General features: G+C 42.3%; 1 protein-coding gene across 1 annotated transcript in view; it reads left to right on the top strand.

The window, feature by feature from the left end:
- Positions 1-16,331, top strand: part of PSME4 (proteasome activator subunit 4) — a 2,990,260-nt gene that overhangs the window by 590,327 nt on the left and 2,383,602 nt on the right. Inside the window, exon 7 of the mRNA XM_044055122.1 lies at positions 6,719-6,793. Coding sequence (XP_043911057.1) covers positions 6,719-6,793 — 75 coding nt within the window. The remainder of the gene's footprint in view (positions 1-6,718; positions 6,794-16,331) is intronic.

The following is a 16,331-nucleotide window of genomic DNA, read 5'->3' as shown; positions in this document are numbered from 1 at the left end:
AAGTTACAATTTGGATTGCGGTCTTGCTCAGAGTTATTTGCACTTGGATAATCTAGGATACATTATGCTGAGCAACTAGCCTGGAGGTGTGGATATCCTTAATGAATATGGACACACCTCCAGCTTTAGTGTTTTGGTCCAGGTTAGGTGGCCGAAAGGTGTGGTATGAATTATAGCCTGGTAATGCAGGGGTGCTCTCTGGAGCCTTGAACCAGGTATCTGTCACTGCACAGATGTCTATGTTCTCCATTTTAAGGAGTCCCTCGAGTGAATGCATTTTGAAGTTTAGACTAATAGCACTGAGTAGCATTACCCTCAGATTTTGCTTGCTTGTACCTGTTATGGTGGTCAATTTGTCATTTGAACTTTGCCTAAAAAGGCACTATAGGGGCGGCAAGAGATTTAGCCAGTATCTGGAATCCCAAGGGCGACATGTGCAGGCCATCTCTGGCAAAGCGTTGTGGTCTGTCGATCATGTTATCCCAGCCAGACAGATACCGGATCCCCTTAGAATGACACCAGAAGCTTAGCTAATTGTTGAAGTCAATCATTTTGCCCTTCTACTGTGGTATCATTCTAGGTGATAGCAGGATGCTACTCAGGGCTAGGGTCATACCTGCCTGGGCTACAAGATCGGAGAGCTCCTCCATGTCTCTCTTCATGTAGTCTAGGGAGGTACGTCTCAGGTTATTCACACCAACATGGACAGTGACAGTCATATTTGTATTTGTTGTGGAGTGACCTACGTCCGTGCGTTATGTGGCGGATCCTGGCACCCGACGGGCAGCTGACAGTAACTTTCTCCTTGTTTAGCCTGGTGAGTGGAACATCCTGACTATAGAGTCGCCTATGAATAGAGCGTTGGGTACATTGTTATGCCTTATGGGCTGTGGTTGAGTGGCACACTGAGTTTGTGGGCTATGTGTCATTTGGGTTGTGTTGGGGGGTGGAGGTTGCATACGTTTCTGCTTTACAGGTCTCTGTTGCTTGAGCAGATTTTTATTGAGAGCCTCCGCGACTGTAGGTGTGTGATTTGTATTGCTATGTGTGTGTTTTGGTGGTGTATGTTTTGAGGGACTATGTGATGTGTGGTGTGGTGCAAGTGTTTACCTTCTCCTCTTGAGTTCTGTTTGTGAGCCAGTTTGCTTTTTAATAAGTTACATAGGGATTTACATTTAGCTGTGTGAGTTTATTATCTATACCTGAATGGGGAATGATGTTGAATGCCTTTGCAAGGTCCAGATATTCAGTTGAGAAGTTTTTTTCCACATCCATTGCTTTGATGACCTTTTTGAAGTAGTAAACCAGGGTGAGTAGGCAGAATCTGCTATTGACCAAATCTTACTGACTGTGGTAAATTTTTTTGTATGTTGCCCATATCTTTATTTATTAATTATTTAATAATTCATTAGATACCCTTACATGTGAGTCTGGTCTGGGTTATAGGTCTGTAGTTGCTCAAATCGGTTGATGCTCCATCTTTCTGTAGGAGAATGGCCATTGCAGTTCATCTTTAATTTGGTACAATCCCTGTTTGGATGCTTATATTAAAAAGCCTCGGTAAGAGGTTTGACAGGTTGTGCTTCAGGCTATCAAATAGGCATCCTAGTATGTTATCAGGCCCCATAGGAGCAGTATTCTAGTCTTTCATAGTGCAGTGAGGATTTGTTCTGGGAGATATGAGTGAGAGGGCAGTGAAATTATGGCAAAATTTATCTGCTAGTAGATTATCTATGTCTTCAGAACTGGAGTATGTGATTTTGTTTACTGTTAACTCAAAGCAGTTTTTCTTGGATTCCTGAATGGTTATTTTTACTTTAGCTTTGGTTGATTTATTCAGGGTCTGGAGTTCTTTGTTAGCCTTAGCAATAGCAGTTTTGGTATTTGCAGATTTAGATTTGTTTTTACATGCAGTGAGCTTTTTCCTTTTATTGTATTGCCATTTTATATTAGGGCGACACAATGATGGTTTATTTTTAAACAGGGCATTATATGTTTTCAGAGGAGGACAGATGGTGGTGAAGGATTATAGCAATAACCCACGCCTGGGTGTGGGTAATGCTAAATTTACCCACGGTTGGCGTGGTTTGGTCCCGAGGGCGAAGCCCGAGGAACCAAACAAAGCCAACCGTGGTAATTTAGCATTACCCACACCCAGAGGTGGGTTATTGCTATTATACCATGGTGTTAGTTTGCTTTGTATTATATTTGTATTGTTGTTATTTGTGTTTTTGTTAGCTTTTTTTTGTATTCTTCCACTTTTGTGAGATAAAATAGTCCACACTTTCAGTTTGTTTTATTGTTTATTTCTGTTTTAATTTAAATACATGTTATTTTTTAATTTTTCAGGAAATGTTAGGAAATAATTATATTAGTAGATATAGTTGTAAAGCTTTTGGTATGTCTTTATAGTTTTAAAGCTTTTGGTATGTCTTCTTGTTGTAGTTTCTTTTATATTTGTGTATTGGTTCTGTCTTGATGGTCGTCTATGTTCATATGCTGGCTTGAGTTCTTCTTAGTGTAGTATCTGTAATGAGAAATTGTGTTTATAGTTAATTTTATGTTTATATATTGCATTGTATGTATCTATCTATCTATATATATATATATATGTATGGTTTTAGTATAAATTTAGAGTTTACTTACTTATTTTGTTGGGTTTCTATATTGTAGATGTTTATTGTTCCATAGTTTATAATGTGTTGTTTGTCTTGTGGTTTTTCTGGTTCATTTTCCAGGTATGGACGTTCTGTGTTATGGACTTTCATTTTTTTTTTCTTGGTCCGTTGTCTGTTGTGTTATTGATATTCTCTTCATGTATTGGATTTTTTGGTGTTTCTTGTGTTCCAGATATTATTTTTCCCCATGTTTTAAATTCATCTACTGAAGGTTGATAATACGATCTTAGTGATGCTTCACTTTTATGTCCTGTGACAGTCATTATTTGTCTTGCTTCCATCCCTGATTGTGAGAGTAATGTTACTGCTGTTGCTCTTAAGGAGTGGTTTGTGTATCTCTTTGATAGGTTTGCTTGTTTGCAAATTTGTGGTAACATGTTTGCAAGATAGTTTTTTCCCATTGGTTGTGTTGTGTACCATGTATCCATTTTGTCAAGTACATGTTGTGGATATTTTTTGGGTGGAGGAACAGTTGTTTTGTATTAGGTGGCCTTTTTGTAAGTATTTTTGAAACTTTTACAGGACATGAAGGGTCTGTGCGGTTTTCGAACATGAATCCTCTTAGCAAATGTTTTGTAACATCATAATGTTTTTGTGTTTTTGTATGTTCGTTGAAATTTTTGTTACATATTCTGTGCCATCTGTATATTTGTTTATTGTAAAACTGTCTTCTGTGAGGTATCGTACTCCTTCATTCCCACGTCTTGCAAAGTGTAGCTGTATATCAAACCATACTTTTCTTACTAGTCCGTCTGCTGTGTTTGGGGAAAGTACTTGGCTGTTTCTTAGTTGTGTTATTTCTTGCATTGTGAGTGGCTGGTGGTGTTCTGCTGTATCTTTTCCTTGTCTTCTGTAATTTTTATTTACTGACTTAAATACGTTATTTGCATTTGTTAGAGCTGTATCTGTTATGATGTTAATCTTTCTATTGAATGGTGGGTTGTTTATATATCTGTTTAGTCCTGCACGTAAGGATACAAATGCACTTATTACGTATACTTGTCCTTTTGTGTTTCGTACTGTAGCATAGAATTCTCTAAGTATTTTGTTTAATTTTTCTGGTGTAATAGTGTGGAAGTCTATGTTGTAGTGTTTTGTTTTTCCAGTTTTGAAATATGTTTATAGCCCACTGTGTTTGTTTTCTTGTACTTAATTCTTCTTTTTCTAATTCTATTGTTTCTATTTCTTTAACAGTTTTTCTGCATGTCTTTTATGTTTATGAGTGGAATAGGCTTTTAATGTTTTTTTACCTTTCTGAAGAGTATGGCTTGTCACACTGTTGTCTTCTATAAGGGCCTTGTTATGCTGCAGTAATTCCTGTTCTTGTGGTTGGAGAATTTTCTTGCTTGTTGATGGTTTCATTGAGGTTTGTGGTATGTTCTTAAATATTTCTTCTATTTCACTGTCACTTATTATTTCAAAGTTTAGTTCCATTTTTTTTATTATTTTCTATCTATGGTGTCTCTTGGTTGGGTGTTTCTTCCTGTCTGAGTTTGTAGTCTTCGTGTTTAACAGGGCTCGTGCAGGTTTTTGAAGGGAGGTAATTAAAAGGGTAGGTGGTGCTTGTTATAAAATAGTTTTAGCAGTATAGACGTTTATAAGGTGTAGTTATGTTATACTAGTTATGGGTATGTTGAAATGTGGTGTAGTGTTAATTTGTATTTATTTTTTTTAAATATGTACTTTTAGTAATTGGTCACTAGATGGTGGTGTTGTATGCGGTTTTATAAGATGTATGCGGTTTTAGAAAATGTATGCTGATGTGGACGTTTGGTATGGTGTGTGTTTTTTACTTTGCGAGGGATGTCTGGTGTGTTTTAATATGTATATTTTTATAGTTGTGTGTGTATATGTATTGTAGGGAATATAGGTGAGTGAATGGTTTTATGACAATGCTTGGTTTTGTTGGGTTATAACTGGTGGTTATGTAGTGTGTGTGTGTGTGTGTGTGTGTGTGTGTGTGTGTGTGTGTGTGTGTGTGTGTGTGTGTGTGCTGTATTTGCGACTGTATGAGTTTTCATTTTGTTTGTGTTCGAGGTGAGGGAATGAGAAATAGTATATGGGTAATGTTTATTTTTGTGTGTTTTAGTTGAGTAGTTGGTGTTTTTTGCTTTTACGTTTACCGTACATTTATTTTTGCTTGATGTCGGCGCAGCAGGATATGTAACTGACCGGACTTCTTTACTTGTTTGTTGTACGATTTAGTATGTGCACGCTGGTTGGATTAGCCAATCAGCGTGCACGTTTATCGTCTTTTCCGATGTTCGCATGGTATAATACACATTTATAGTGGGATCCTCAGGGTGGAAAGGAAAACTGAATTTTGACAGGTCATCGCTCAGCTTTAATGGATTTGCTTTGAAGTAATCTGTGAATAAAGTCATGGGAGGATGCTTCCATCTTCAGTCTTATGGTAGATGTGATTGATTTATGATTTATTTTCAAGTGTTGCGATATTTAAATGTGGTATTTGTTGAGATTTCCACACTTGTTTACCTTCTTTAAGTGATCTAAAAGTTAGAAAAGTTTGGTCTGCCCTCTAGTGGGATTAGAGGGTATTTACCGCCTGCTCTCTTCTGTGCTTAAGATTCACTGAAGAAACTTAAGTGTGTGCTCTTGTGATTGGATAGAGGGCCGCTTTGCTTTGTTTATTTTCTCTGGGTATATAAAATCAACATGTTTGAGGAGAAATTGGCAGTGCTTTGTATTTTTCTATAAAACCAGTCTGAATTTTCTTCAGTACTTAGCTGCACAACAAACAAATAGTTTTCTTGTACAGGACAGGAACAATGTTCATGTGGTTAGACCTAGATTGTAGTCTTCACCCACAGCACCCAGTGAAGTAAGTTGTAAACCCCTCCTGTCTGGACCCCCCCCCCCCATTGTAGATTATGCAGTAAGTATCTGAAACCAGGGATATGCACTTTCCTGCTATCTCTGTAGTCAGCTTTGTGGAAGTCAGCACCGTAAGACAGTGTAGCAGTTGTCTCATGTTAACTAACAACCACCTAATTCTGAAGCAAACTGATACTGTGTAATGGTATTTGTCATACACTGTATCAATGGAGGCAAGTCTTCTACATACAGACATGACACTTGGGACACACAAGAAATCTGGATATTGACATGTATGCTTCTGTAGGGCTTAGTGAGTTAAAAAGCCATCTTTACACTGCCTTACCTGGTTAATGAATGCATTTAAAAAATAATGAGATTCTGCATTTCTGGCTGAAAGTTAGGACACTGGTAATAGGCAAGTAAATTCATTTTCTGTCAAGAAAAAAAAAAAGCATAAACAGGGAAATTGCCGTTACTGTTGGCTGGATGCCAATAAACCCCCCCCCCCCCCCCCAACACACATACACAACTGTTTAAACAGAAATAAAAAAATGTATTATTGTTTGAGGTTTTCTGGTCATGGTCAGGGCTGTATCCCTCTGTGATGCTGAGTCAGGTGAACCTTTGGCATTTGGTTTGAAAATGCCCCTTAGTATTGAGTAAAAGAGGATTGCTGTCTAAGTGGAATTTTATGCGATGTACTAAACTCTGCAGTTGTATTGTGAACATCATCAAGGATGGAGGCTATTCCAAGAACCATATCTTCTTGTGTATCAGTTTGTACTTTGTCAGTCAATGGGGCAGAGGTAATCTTTATTGGTCTTTTTCATGAGAAAGACACTGTCTTAAGTAGATTCTGGCAGCTGCGAAACTGCAGGTAGACTAGTATAGTAAAATTGGCTTGTATTGGACAAGCATTCATTTATAATTGTTACAAACACATCCGTCGAGAGCATTTTTCCCTGGGCCTCCACTGAAAATTGGCTTTGTTCCAAGCCGGACTTTACCAGTAAACAAATGTTAAATAAATAAAGTATAATTAAGTTGGAACATAAAAGTGTATATATCTGGTATGTGGCTTTTATTTTTTTGAAAGTTGAGGTATATATTTTTGCAATTTGAAATGCATTATAATTTTGTTTGTTTGCACTGTGTGTAACCCAGATTACCTCACTATTTGTTTTCTCTTTCTTCTCCAACAGCACCTTGTAAGCCTGTTTGCTCGCCTAGCCAATGATAATATTGGCTACATTGACTGGGACCCATATATCCCTAAGGTGAGCGATGAATTGTTTCTTCTGACTTTGTCATAAATTTTTGGAGGTAAATACATTATTGTGCATGATAGCTTGACAGTGATTTTTTTAAATAAATGTTATGTGTTTTCTAATGGTGAAAGCAATCATGTTGTTAGTGTACATTTTATTTGTTTTGCTTTAAATGTATTGTGGACTGGTTTGCTCCTTATCTGCCATTTGTTAACTGAGTGATCTATTTTTGCATTGTGATTTGCCCAAGTTCCTATTTTTCATTATTGCTTCATCTTTAAAGACTCCTTTACAGATGCTAAGATTTCTGTTTCCTTTACCATGTCTTGTTGTAGAATGGTCAATAACATTTAGCACCTTTTTCATTTTTCCATTTTATAGTCATGCATTATAGTAGATTACAATTTCTTGTTTTTTTTATCCATGAAGTGTACTGTCACAGACTGTTTTTTTTCCTGGATCTTCTGTAATGGATAGTCTAGCCCATTGATTGTAAAGATAGAATCCTATGGATTAATACCAGTATCCTTCATTCATTATTTTAATGTTCATGTTCCCTCCATGTGTTCAAATATGTTATGTAAGACATTTATCTTTTAAATACTTTAAGCATTACTGGCTTTTGTCCCATCAATTATTTACTGATCACTTATTTTTTATATTCCTTTGTTTTCCTTTGGATTTATAGATTTTAGCATGGATTGCATTATTTTCTGCTTCAAGTAAATGGGTGGCTGTAACTGTTTCTGATGATTCTTCTAAATGTATTTAGTATTTGTAGGTTGTATTCAGTGTTTAAAACATTATATTGATCAGAAGGATACTTAATCTTGTAGAGGAGAGTTCTATAACCTTACTAACCTTGCGTGCTTTCAAAACTGGTTCTGTTGGTTTGGTCAACATCTGTTTAATTGACTGCATTTGGTCGACTGTACAACTAGTCTACAGGTGTGCGAGACTGACGGTCACTGGATGGAATATAATCCTTCCCTGAGGAATGTGCGATTTAGGAGTTAGTATATACAGTTAGCGAGTGTGTGGAGTGCACTGGGTTGACCCCCCCCCCCTGCAAAAAGCAATGTTTTAAAGTTGCATTTGCCAGAGTTCTTCCTCTGCACATGCATACGAAGAAGTCAAGGTTTCCGTGTTTGACACAGAGTGGTTTACCTTCAAGATTTTGACATTTGTGTTAACCAACTGAAGGTAAATTGTCAAAAATGTTTTCATGTAATAGCCAGCAGTATGGCAGGGCTGGAGAATACAAATTTGCGCAATCTGGTTTACCCCGTCAAACACAATTACACCTTAATTGCTCATAAGGAGTAGGGCAGAAGTGTACCCCTTTGTTAGCTTGATGTTGCAGGCAAATTGATTTTGGGTTAGTGTTCCAGAAGGATGTAGAGAGACAGAGGAACTGAGTAGTCAGTGACAGCTCTGCTTCTTTAAGGATGGATGTTGCTTGGAGACTGGGTTAACAAGTACAGGTGAATAGCACACTGGACTCGGCAGATATTCTTAGAAGGCATATTTGTGGTTTCAGGTGTGTAAATAAAAATGGTCACTTGTCAGATTCATAAATAACTACTTACCTTTACCAATTTTTATCTCAAAACCAGCTATGCTACATAATCCAACACCCCAAACAGCCCCACATGGTTCATCACTATAACACCGTCAGAAACCTCATTAACTTCAGTGAAAAAAACTTTTACTTCCAGCCTGCTCCAGATCAACTGGTCTCCATTTAAAACTCTTCGCCTTGATAAAACAATCGACACATTTAATGCAATATTTCTAATTGTTCTGGCAGAACAAGCACCAAAGAATCAAAAGTGTTAAAAACAAACCAGCCCTTTAGTTAACTAAAAAAACAAAGCAACTCATGCAACTTAGAGATAAAGCTTGGAAGTTATGGCTATAAGCCAATTCGCAAACATCCCTGCAGCAATCAATATAGGCAGTTAAGGAACCGTAGCAAACAATGCATAAAACAAGACAGAAAAAGCTTATCATAACACCCAAAAGTCCTCAAGAAATCCAAAAACTTCTAGAAATCAATCAATACATTGACGAGTCCTGGAAAATCTGCCCAACCTACCCTATCCCCAACCCAAAACTCCCAAAGCATTGATGCTATGTAGTCCTATCTCACCTCCATTATTACGTGTGGGTTCGAAGCCGATCCTCGTCTCCGACTCGGTTGCTTTTAGAAGCCTGAAAACTTCTGATTGGCTCATGGCTAGGAAGTATCCCATGGTACATGAGCACACTCCCCAGATCTCGTTTGCCACGTCTTCAGTCGGAAGCTTTCTTGGTTGGCCGTGGCTAAGTGATACCTTTTTATTACTTTTACTTCCTTTTCAGGAATTTATTGCTTATAGAGAGTTTTCTATCATAGCTTATTATTGTGACTTCAACCGGATTAGACTTGATTATCGAATAATGTTAAGTTGTCTATCTCGCCTTCATTCTTGCTGGATGGGTTTGGAGCCGATCCTCAGCTCCGACTCTTCCTTTTACTAAAGCTCGAGAGCTATTTACCGGCTCAAGGCCTCCCCTTATCCCACAATGCTAGGCGTCAGATATCCAGATCTCGTTTGCCGCTTCAGCTACGAGGTTGCGTTTTTTACCGGCTCCAGGTCGTATAATTCTTTCACTACTGTTTTACTGTCAGAGTTGTTGTTATTTTTAGATATTCTTCTGTATTAGTTTTATTAGATTGTGTAACCCCTTTAGACCCCACTTGGGATCTCCTTTTTTCTGTTTTTACAGAGTTTTCTCCCCCCCCCCCCTTTGGGGTAGTGGTTAGGCCTGTCTCTTTAGTATTGTGTGTGTGTGTATATATATATATATATATATATATATATATATATATATATATATATATATATATATAATTTTTGTGTTAATTTGTTGTTAGTCATAACTGTTGTAGTTATAGTGGTATTGTATTGTTAGTTCTAGTGAGTGTGTGTCTGTGTATAGTGTTTTAAGCACTAGTTAAACTTCCCTTGGTATCTCTTTTATCATGTCTAAAGATACCAAGGTTTCAAGAAGTGTGACTCGTGCTGTCAGAAGATGTCTCTGACAGACGGTCACACTTCTTGTGTTTATTGTTTGGGCCCCCTACACCTGCAGGACTCTTGTTCAGTCTGTCATGCTTTCAGTCCAAGAGTCCTGCAGGAGCGTAGGAATAAGCTCATATTGAGAGGCTTGTTAAAGCCAGAAGGATCCCCGGCCAAGTCTTCGTCGGGGAAATCCTTAAAGCCTGCCAAACCGTCGGCTCCCTGTTCGGAGCCGACACCAAGTGGAGCTTCTGCCTCCTCGTCGGTTCCAGCCGGAACCGACACTTCGAGACCTCAATCGGCTCCGACTTTGCTATTGGAGCCTTCTCTGAGCCAAAAGCATTCGAGATCCCCCTCTTTAGAGTCTGTTCGCTCGGCTCCCAGGTCCCCATTACTGCAATCGGAGTGGAGCCATGGATCCCATTCCTCTCGGTCCTCCAGGCTATCTGATCATGACTTAGAGAGGGTGGTCAGCAGGCTCCTTAAGTCGCAGGCACTGGCCAAAATGTTGACTAGCCCTTCTCAACAGACTGTGGCTATCCCTGTTTATTCAATATTTCCTCCTCCGACTCTACTACCATGTTCGGAGCCTTGTTGGGGCTCGAGTCGTCAGAATGTCAGAGCCGATGCCCCACCTTTCGTCTCCTTCGTTGGCTCCGATCTCTTCATTGGTTCCGTCCTTGGAGGGATCCGGGCGCCGAGACTCCCTCGTAGGCTCCGAGGGGGCGAGTGGCATCAGACCCATGTCCGACCCCGTTCTCCCTCTCGGGGCCTTGGCGCAGGTGAGCTCGGCCCTGACATCGGCCTCGGAGCCGTCCCTCTCAGTGCCGGGACGGGTTCACGTCTCTTCGGAGCGTGGACCCTCTTCTCTGCCTGATAGGGGCGCCTTTGAGGTCATGAGGAGTGTGCTGACTCTAGTGTCGACTCCACGATCGACCCCTTTGGCTCCTCTCCCCATCGTGCCTGCGTCAGTCTCTGTCCACCCTCCTGACCCCAAGCGTGGAGAACAGGCGCTCCAGGTAGCCCCATTGGGTGTATCTTCCTCTTCCGAGGCCTCTCCTGATTTCTCAGAGGAGCCCCCTCGGAAGAGAAAATGTAAGAGGAAGCATGTTGACTCCCCCGAGTCATTCACCTCTGACACCAACTTGGAGGATTCGGAAGGATCCCCAAGGTCCCCCTCTGAGGATGTCTTCTTCTCAGACATCCTTGAGATCCTTAAGCAGAGGGGGAACTGGACCGCCCTCAACCCTTCCGAGGACGAGTCGGTGTATCTGGACGCGTTTGGTTCTCGCCCTTCCACCTCCTGGGTGTCTCCGCCTTTCGACCCGCTCATGGAAGTAGTGGCTCGGAAGGCATGGAAGGCCCCGGACACAGTGGAACCAACTCCCCGCAGGCCCACAAAATTCATTATAGCCCCGTCCGACAAACCGTTCCGTTTCTTACAAAGGGTGTCCCTGTTGATGCCATGGTGGTTGCAGCAGCCACTAAGAAGGAGTTGGCTGACCCTTCAGTGCCTGTCCATCCACCTAATAAAGAATCTAGGACAATGGACAGGTACGGGAAGCGGATGTTCTCTTCAGCGACCTTTTCCATGCGGTCGCTGAACTATCTGTGCCATTTCACCCACCTTCAAAGCGATCTCCTTAAGGAACTGGGTGATACCCTTCAGGATCCATCTGCTGCGGGGTCTCAGGAAAAGATTAACTCCCAGCTGGCGACCCTTAATTCTATAGTCAACTCCTCCATGCGGCTCATTTCTTATGCAGCCGATGGGGCGAGTAGGGGTGCAGGCACAGGCGTGGCTTTGAGAAGACATGCCTGGATGCGGTTATGTAACTTTGCTGACCCCTTTAAGGGGTCCTTCACCAATACCCCCTTCGATGGTTCGGCTTTGTTTCGGACCACAGGTGAAGGATACTCTTACCAGGTGTGAGCAGGAAGGCAAGACTCTCTCTGCCGTGGGAGTCTGTTTTTCTACTCCTTCTAGACCATACCCTAAAGGTCAGAAGAGTGGAAAAATGTGGTTTCACAAACCCCAAGGAGTCGTGCCTGACACACGTGGCGAGTTTCCCTCCAGGGACAGAGGAGGGAACAACAACAGATGCCGCCCAAGGGGCAGAGGGGGTCCGCAAAATCAGGATAGCAGGGAATCCTTTCCTGACAAACCCTTTCAGCACCCCTGAGGGGCTGCCCGACTGTCCACTCTTGGAGGCAGTTGGGGAAGATTGTCACTGTACCCAGAAGCCTGGCGACTCCTCACACAAGACAAATGGGTACAGTCTATCATATCCGAGGGTTACAAAATCCCCTTTGTCCACACCCCCATGCAATCAAACAGGTCCCTTCCAGATGTTCCACCCGGTCTAAGGGAACAAGCAGTACTAGAAATTTCAAAACTGCTAGAAAAAAGTGCCATCCAGCCAGTCCCAGCAGACCAGCAAGGATCCGGTATTTACTCCAAGTTCTTTTTGGTACCAAAGAAAACAGGGACTGGAGACCCATTTTGGATCTCAGCAGGTTAAACAAATCTGTTCAAAGAACGAAGTTCCGGATGGTCACGCTTCAGTCCATTCTACCCTTTTTGGGTCCGGACATTTGGATGTGCTCCATAGACCTTCAGGATGCGTACTACTATATCAGAATGAACAGACGCTCCAGGAGGTTTCTCCGCTTCCGGCTGGGAGCCAGTCACTATCAATTCAGAGCCCTGCCCTTTGGTCTCACCACAGCCCCTAGGGTGTTCACCAAATGCATGGCAGTGGTTACGGCTCACCTGAGACGGCGAGGATTCCAGGTGTTTCCATATCTAGACGACTGGCTCCTAACTGCTTCCACCAGGCATCAGCTAATCCGAGCCAGGGATTATACCATCCAAACTTGCTCCGAGCTAGGTATCTCTATAAACTTCGAAAAGTCTGCGTTGTCGCCTTGTCAATCTATAACCTTTATAGGCGCCATATTAAACACAAAAGAACTGTCGGCAAAACTTCCATTAGAAAGAGTATTAGACATTCGCCGACATGTTCAAATGTTACTACAGTGCAAGAGAATTCAGGCCAGATTTGTACTGAAAACCTTAGGTTTCATGGCAGCAGCAATCACATTACTTCCCCTGGGTCGTTTTCACATGCGGATTCTTCAATGGATGCTTTTTACCCAATGGTCTTTTCAACAGCTTCCGATGTCTCACAACTTAATAATCACCCAATCATGCAAAGACCACATTTCTTGGTGGATGGTCTCCCCTCAAGTTTTTCAGGGCAGACAATTTGTACTTCCTCCTCCGGTTGCCACGGTGACAACGGATGCCTCCCTGATTGGGAGGGGGGAGGCATTTTCAGGGCAGGACTGTCCAGGGCACTTGGCAACCCCTAGACTACCATCTGCACATAAATGTCTTGGAGATGAGAGCGGTACTTTTAGCGTTGCAAGCTCTTCAGGACTCTCTACCTACCGGGACTATTGCAGTTTAGACAGACAATATGTCGGTAGTGTGGTACATCAACAAGCAGGGCGGAACCAGGTCCTATCCCTTATGTCGAGAAGCACTCAGACTCTGGCAGTGGGCGATCTCCTCTCAACGGTTTCTGATAGCAACGCACATCCCCGGGGAGTCCAACGTCATAGCGGACAGGCTAAGCAGAGCAATCCTTATGCCTCACGAGTGGTCTCTCAGTTAGTAGCGGACAAAATTTTCCGCAGATGGGGTCAACCTTGCTGCGACCTTTTTGCAACCCCTCTCAACAGCAAGTGCAGTGACTTCTTCACTCTCTTCCCCCTCCCAGGCCATTTCCCCATAGATGCTCTAGTTCACGATTGGCCCCGGGGTCTGCTCTACGCATTCCCTCCTTTTCCCTTAATTCCAAAATTGATTCAGAAAGTGACCACTTTGGGATCCAGGATGATCCTCATTGCTCCTTACTGGCCTCGACAAATTTGGTTCCCATTCCTGCATCGTCATCTCCTGGAGCAGCCCTGGAATCTAGACCCAGTGCCAGACCTCTTGATCCATCAGTCGGGCGGGCTGCACCAATCCCTTCACTCTCTCAACCTCACAGCATGGTTGCTCCACTTCCAACCTTAGCCAGGCTTCCACATGTTTCTCAGCCAGTGCACGAAATCATACTTTCTTCGCACAAACCTTCTACTAGAAAGACTTATGCTAGTAAGTGGAAACGTTTTTCTTTCTGGGCAGAGGCTAGAAAGATAGACCCCTTTACAGCCCCTGTCCATAATGTTTTAAATTTTTTGGCAGAACTTTTTCAAGCAGGTTCCTCAGCTGCCACCATTAGGGTCCAATTGGCTGCTGTCACAAATTTTCACATTAACCTATCAGAGTCCAGTATCATGTCCCACAAACTTTGTAAGGCCTTTCTTAAAGGGAGTTTTTTACTTAGACCCCCGGTTAAAGACCCCCCCCCCCTCTCCATGGGATTTGAACTTGATATTAACTTCATTGATTCTCCCTCCTTTTGAACCTGCAGCTTCTTGTTCCTTAAAGTTACTCTCCTGGAAAACTCTCTTCTTAGTAGCCATCACCTCGGCCAGAAGAGTATCGGAACTTCAAGCCCTTTGTGTTCGTCCTCCATATCTTATTTTTCACAAAGATAGAGTTTCACTCAGGAATAATCCTTCCTTTTTACCCAAAATACCCTCAGAGACAAATCTCAATCAGGCTATTGATCTTCCTGTCTTTTTCCTAATTATTCAAACAGAGCTGAACAAAAGTTACACTATTTGGACGTTCACAGGCAATTACATTTTTATTTGGATAGAACCAAACAGTCAAGAAAATCAGATCAACTCTTCTTGTCCTATGCTGAGGGTAAGCAGGGCCTGCCAGTTTCTAAGGTAACCTTGTCCAGGTGGCTGGCCTCTATTATTACCTGGAGCTACCAACTGAGACATAAAGAACTCCCTACAAAACCAAAAGCTCATTCCACCAGAGCATTAGCTTTTCAGGCTAGACTTCCAATGGAATCTATTTGTGCTGCAGCCACATGAGCCACTCCTCATACCTTCATTTCACATTACAAGTTGGATATGGCCTCCAGGAGTCAAGCTGATTTTGGTTCCACTGTGCTCAAGAGTCTGTTTCGATGAGCCACCCAGGGCTAAGGTGCTAGGGACGCTGTCCCATCCAGCAAGAATGAAGGTGAGATAGACAACTTAACATTAAGAAGTTATGTACCTACCATAACGGTCCATGTTAGTTGTCTTCATCTCGCCTTCTTTCTTGCATCCCACCCTCCATCCCCCTAGCCTGGTTAGGACCGAGAAGAATCCCTTTTGAGGCCTTCTTCCTATGGTTGACCTTTTTTTTAGGTTATGTCCTTCTCTGTTTGTAGCACTGTAGGTAGACCTTTGGTGGAAACAAGTGTTAGCTCTTCCAAACGAGATCTGGATATCTGACACCTAGCATTGTGGGATAAGGGGAGGCCTCGAGCCGGTAAATAGCTCTCTCGGTTCCGAACCCATCCAGCAAGAAAGAAGGCGAGATGAAGACAACTAACATGGAACGTTATGGTAGGTACATAACTTCTTATTGTATTTTCTGGGCCTATTGCTTGTTCGCGTGTGGTATCCCGTGAGTGTGTGTGTTTTTGCTTTTTGCTATACCGTTTAAGTTAGAGGTTCTAGTTTCGTCCCTATTTTGTTCTTCACACTAGGTCTGTTTAAGTTAGAGGACCTAGTTCCTCTCTTGTTGTGTGAGTGTGTTGGCCTTCCTTTGCTGTCAATATGTCTAAGGAATCTAAGGAACACAAACCGTCTGGCTTTAAGAAGTGCATTAAGTGTTCACAAAAAATGTCCATCACTGATGGACATAGCGTTTGTGTATATTGCTTAGGGGCCATACATCTGTAAGAAACCTGCCTTTTCTGCCATTCTTTTAGCCCTAGAGTGCTCCAGGAACGGAAGAATAAACTTATTTTAAAAGGTCTGTTGAAACCTTCCTTCGAAGAAGACCTAGCCAGTTCTTCTTCCTCTCCTAAGTCACAGCCTTCTAGGAAGGATAAGGGCAAACGGCTTTCTCTGGCTTCAACTTCTGCCTCTGAGCCACCACAGAAGTTACAAAAAGCGGAGTTGGTATCTTTCTCTTCGGCTCCACAGTCTTTGGGGCCGATTGAGATTTTGGACATAGACCCTGCAGTATCGGTAGCAAGTGTTTCGGTGCCTGTCACTAGCAGCCCTTTTCGGAGCCAGTCAACAGATATTCCACCAGTCTCCCTTACCCTTAAATCGCCAATATTACAGAGAACAAGGTCACCCACGTTGTCCTCCAGATCCTCCAGGAGTCTACCTGAAGAAGACATCGAGAGAGTGGTGCTCAGACTCCTCAAGTCGTCGGCCTTGCCAAAATTTTTATCGGCTCCGACCCACTCTGTCTCGGAGCCGACTCCTTCTACCTGTCCTGCTTCATTCCTCCTCCAACCCAGATTGGGCCTTCGGAGCCAATATTGCCGGTACCGACTACAGTGGAA

This window comes from Protopterus annectens, chromosome 1.part2 (genome assembly GCF_019279795.1).
Source record: "Protopterus annectens isolate FY-2018-M chromosome 1.part2, PAN1.0, whole genome shotgun sequence".
Taxonomy (NCBI): domain Eukaryota; kingdom Metazoa; phylum Chordata; order Ceratodontiformes; family Protopteridae; genus Protopterus; species Protopterus annectens.
This window is presented reverse-complemented; position numbering and strand designations above follow the sequence as displayed.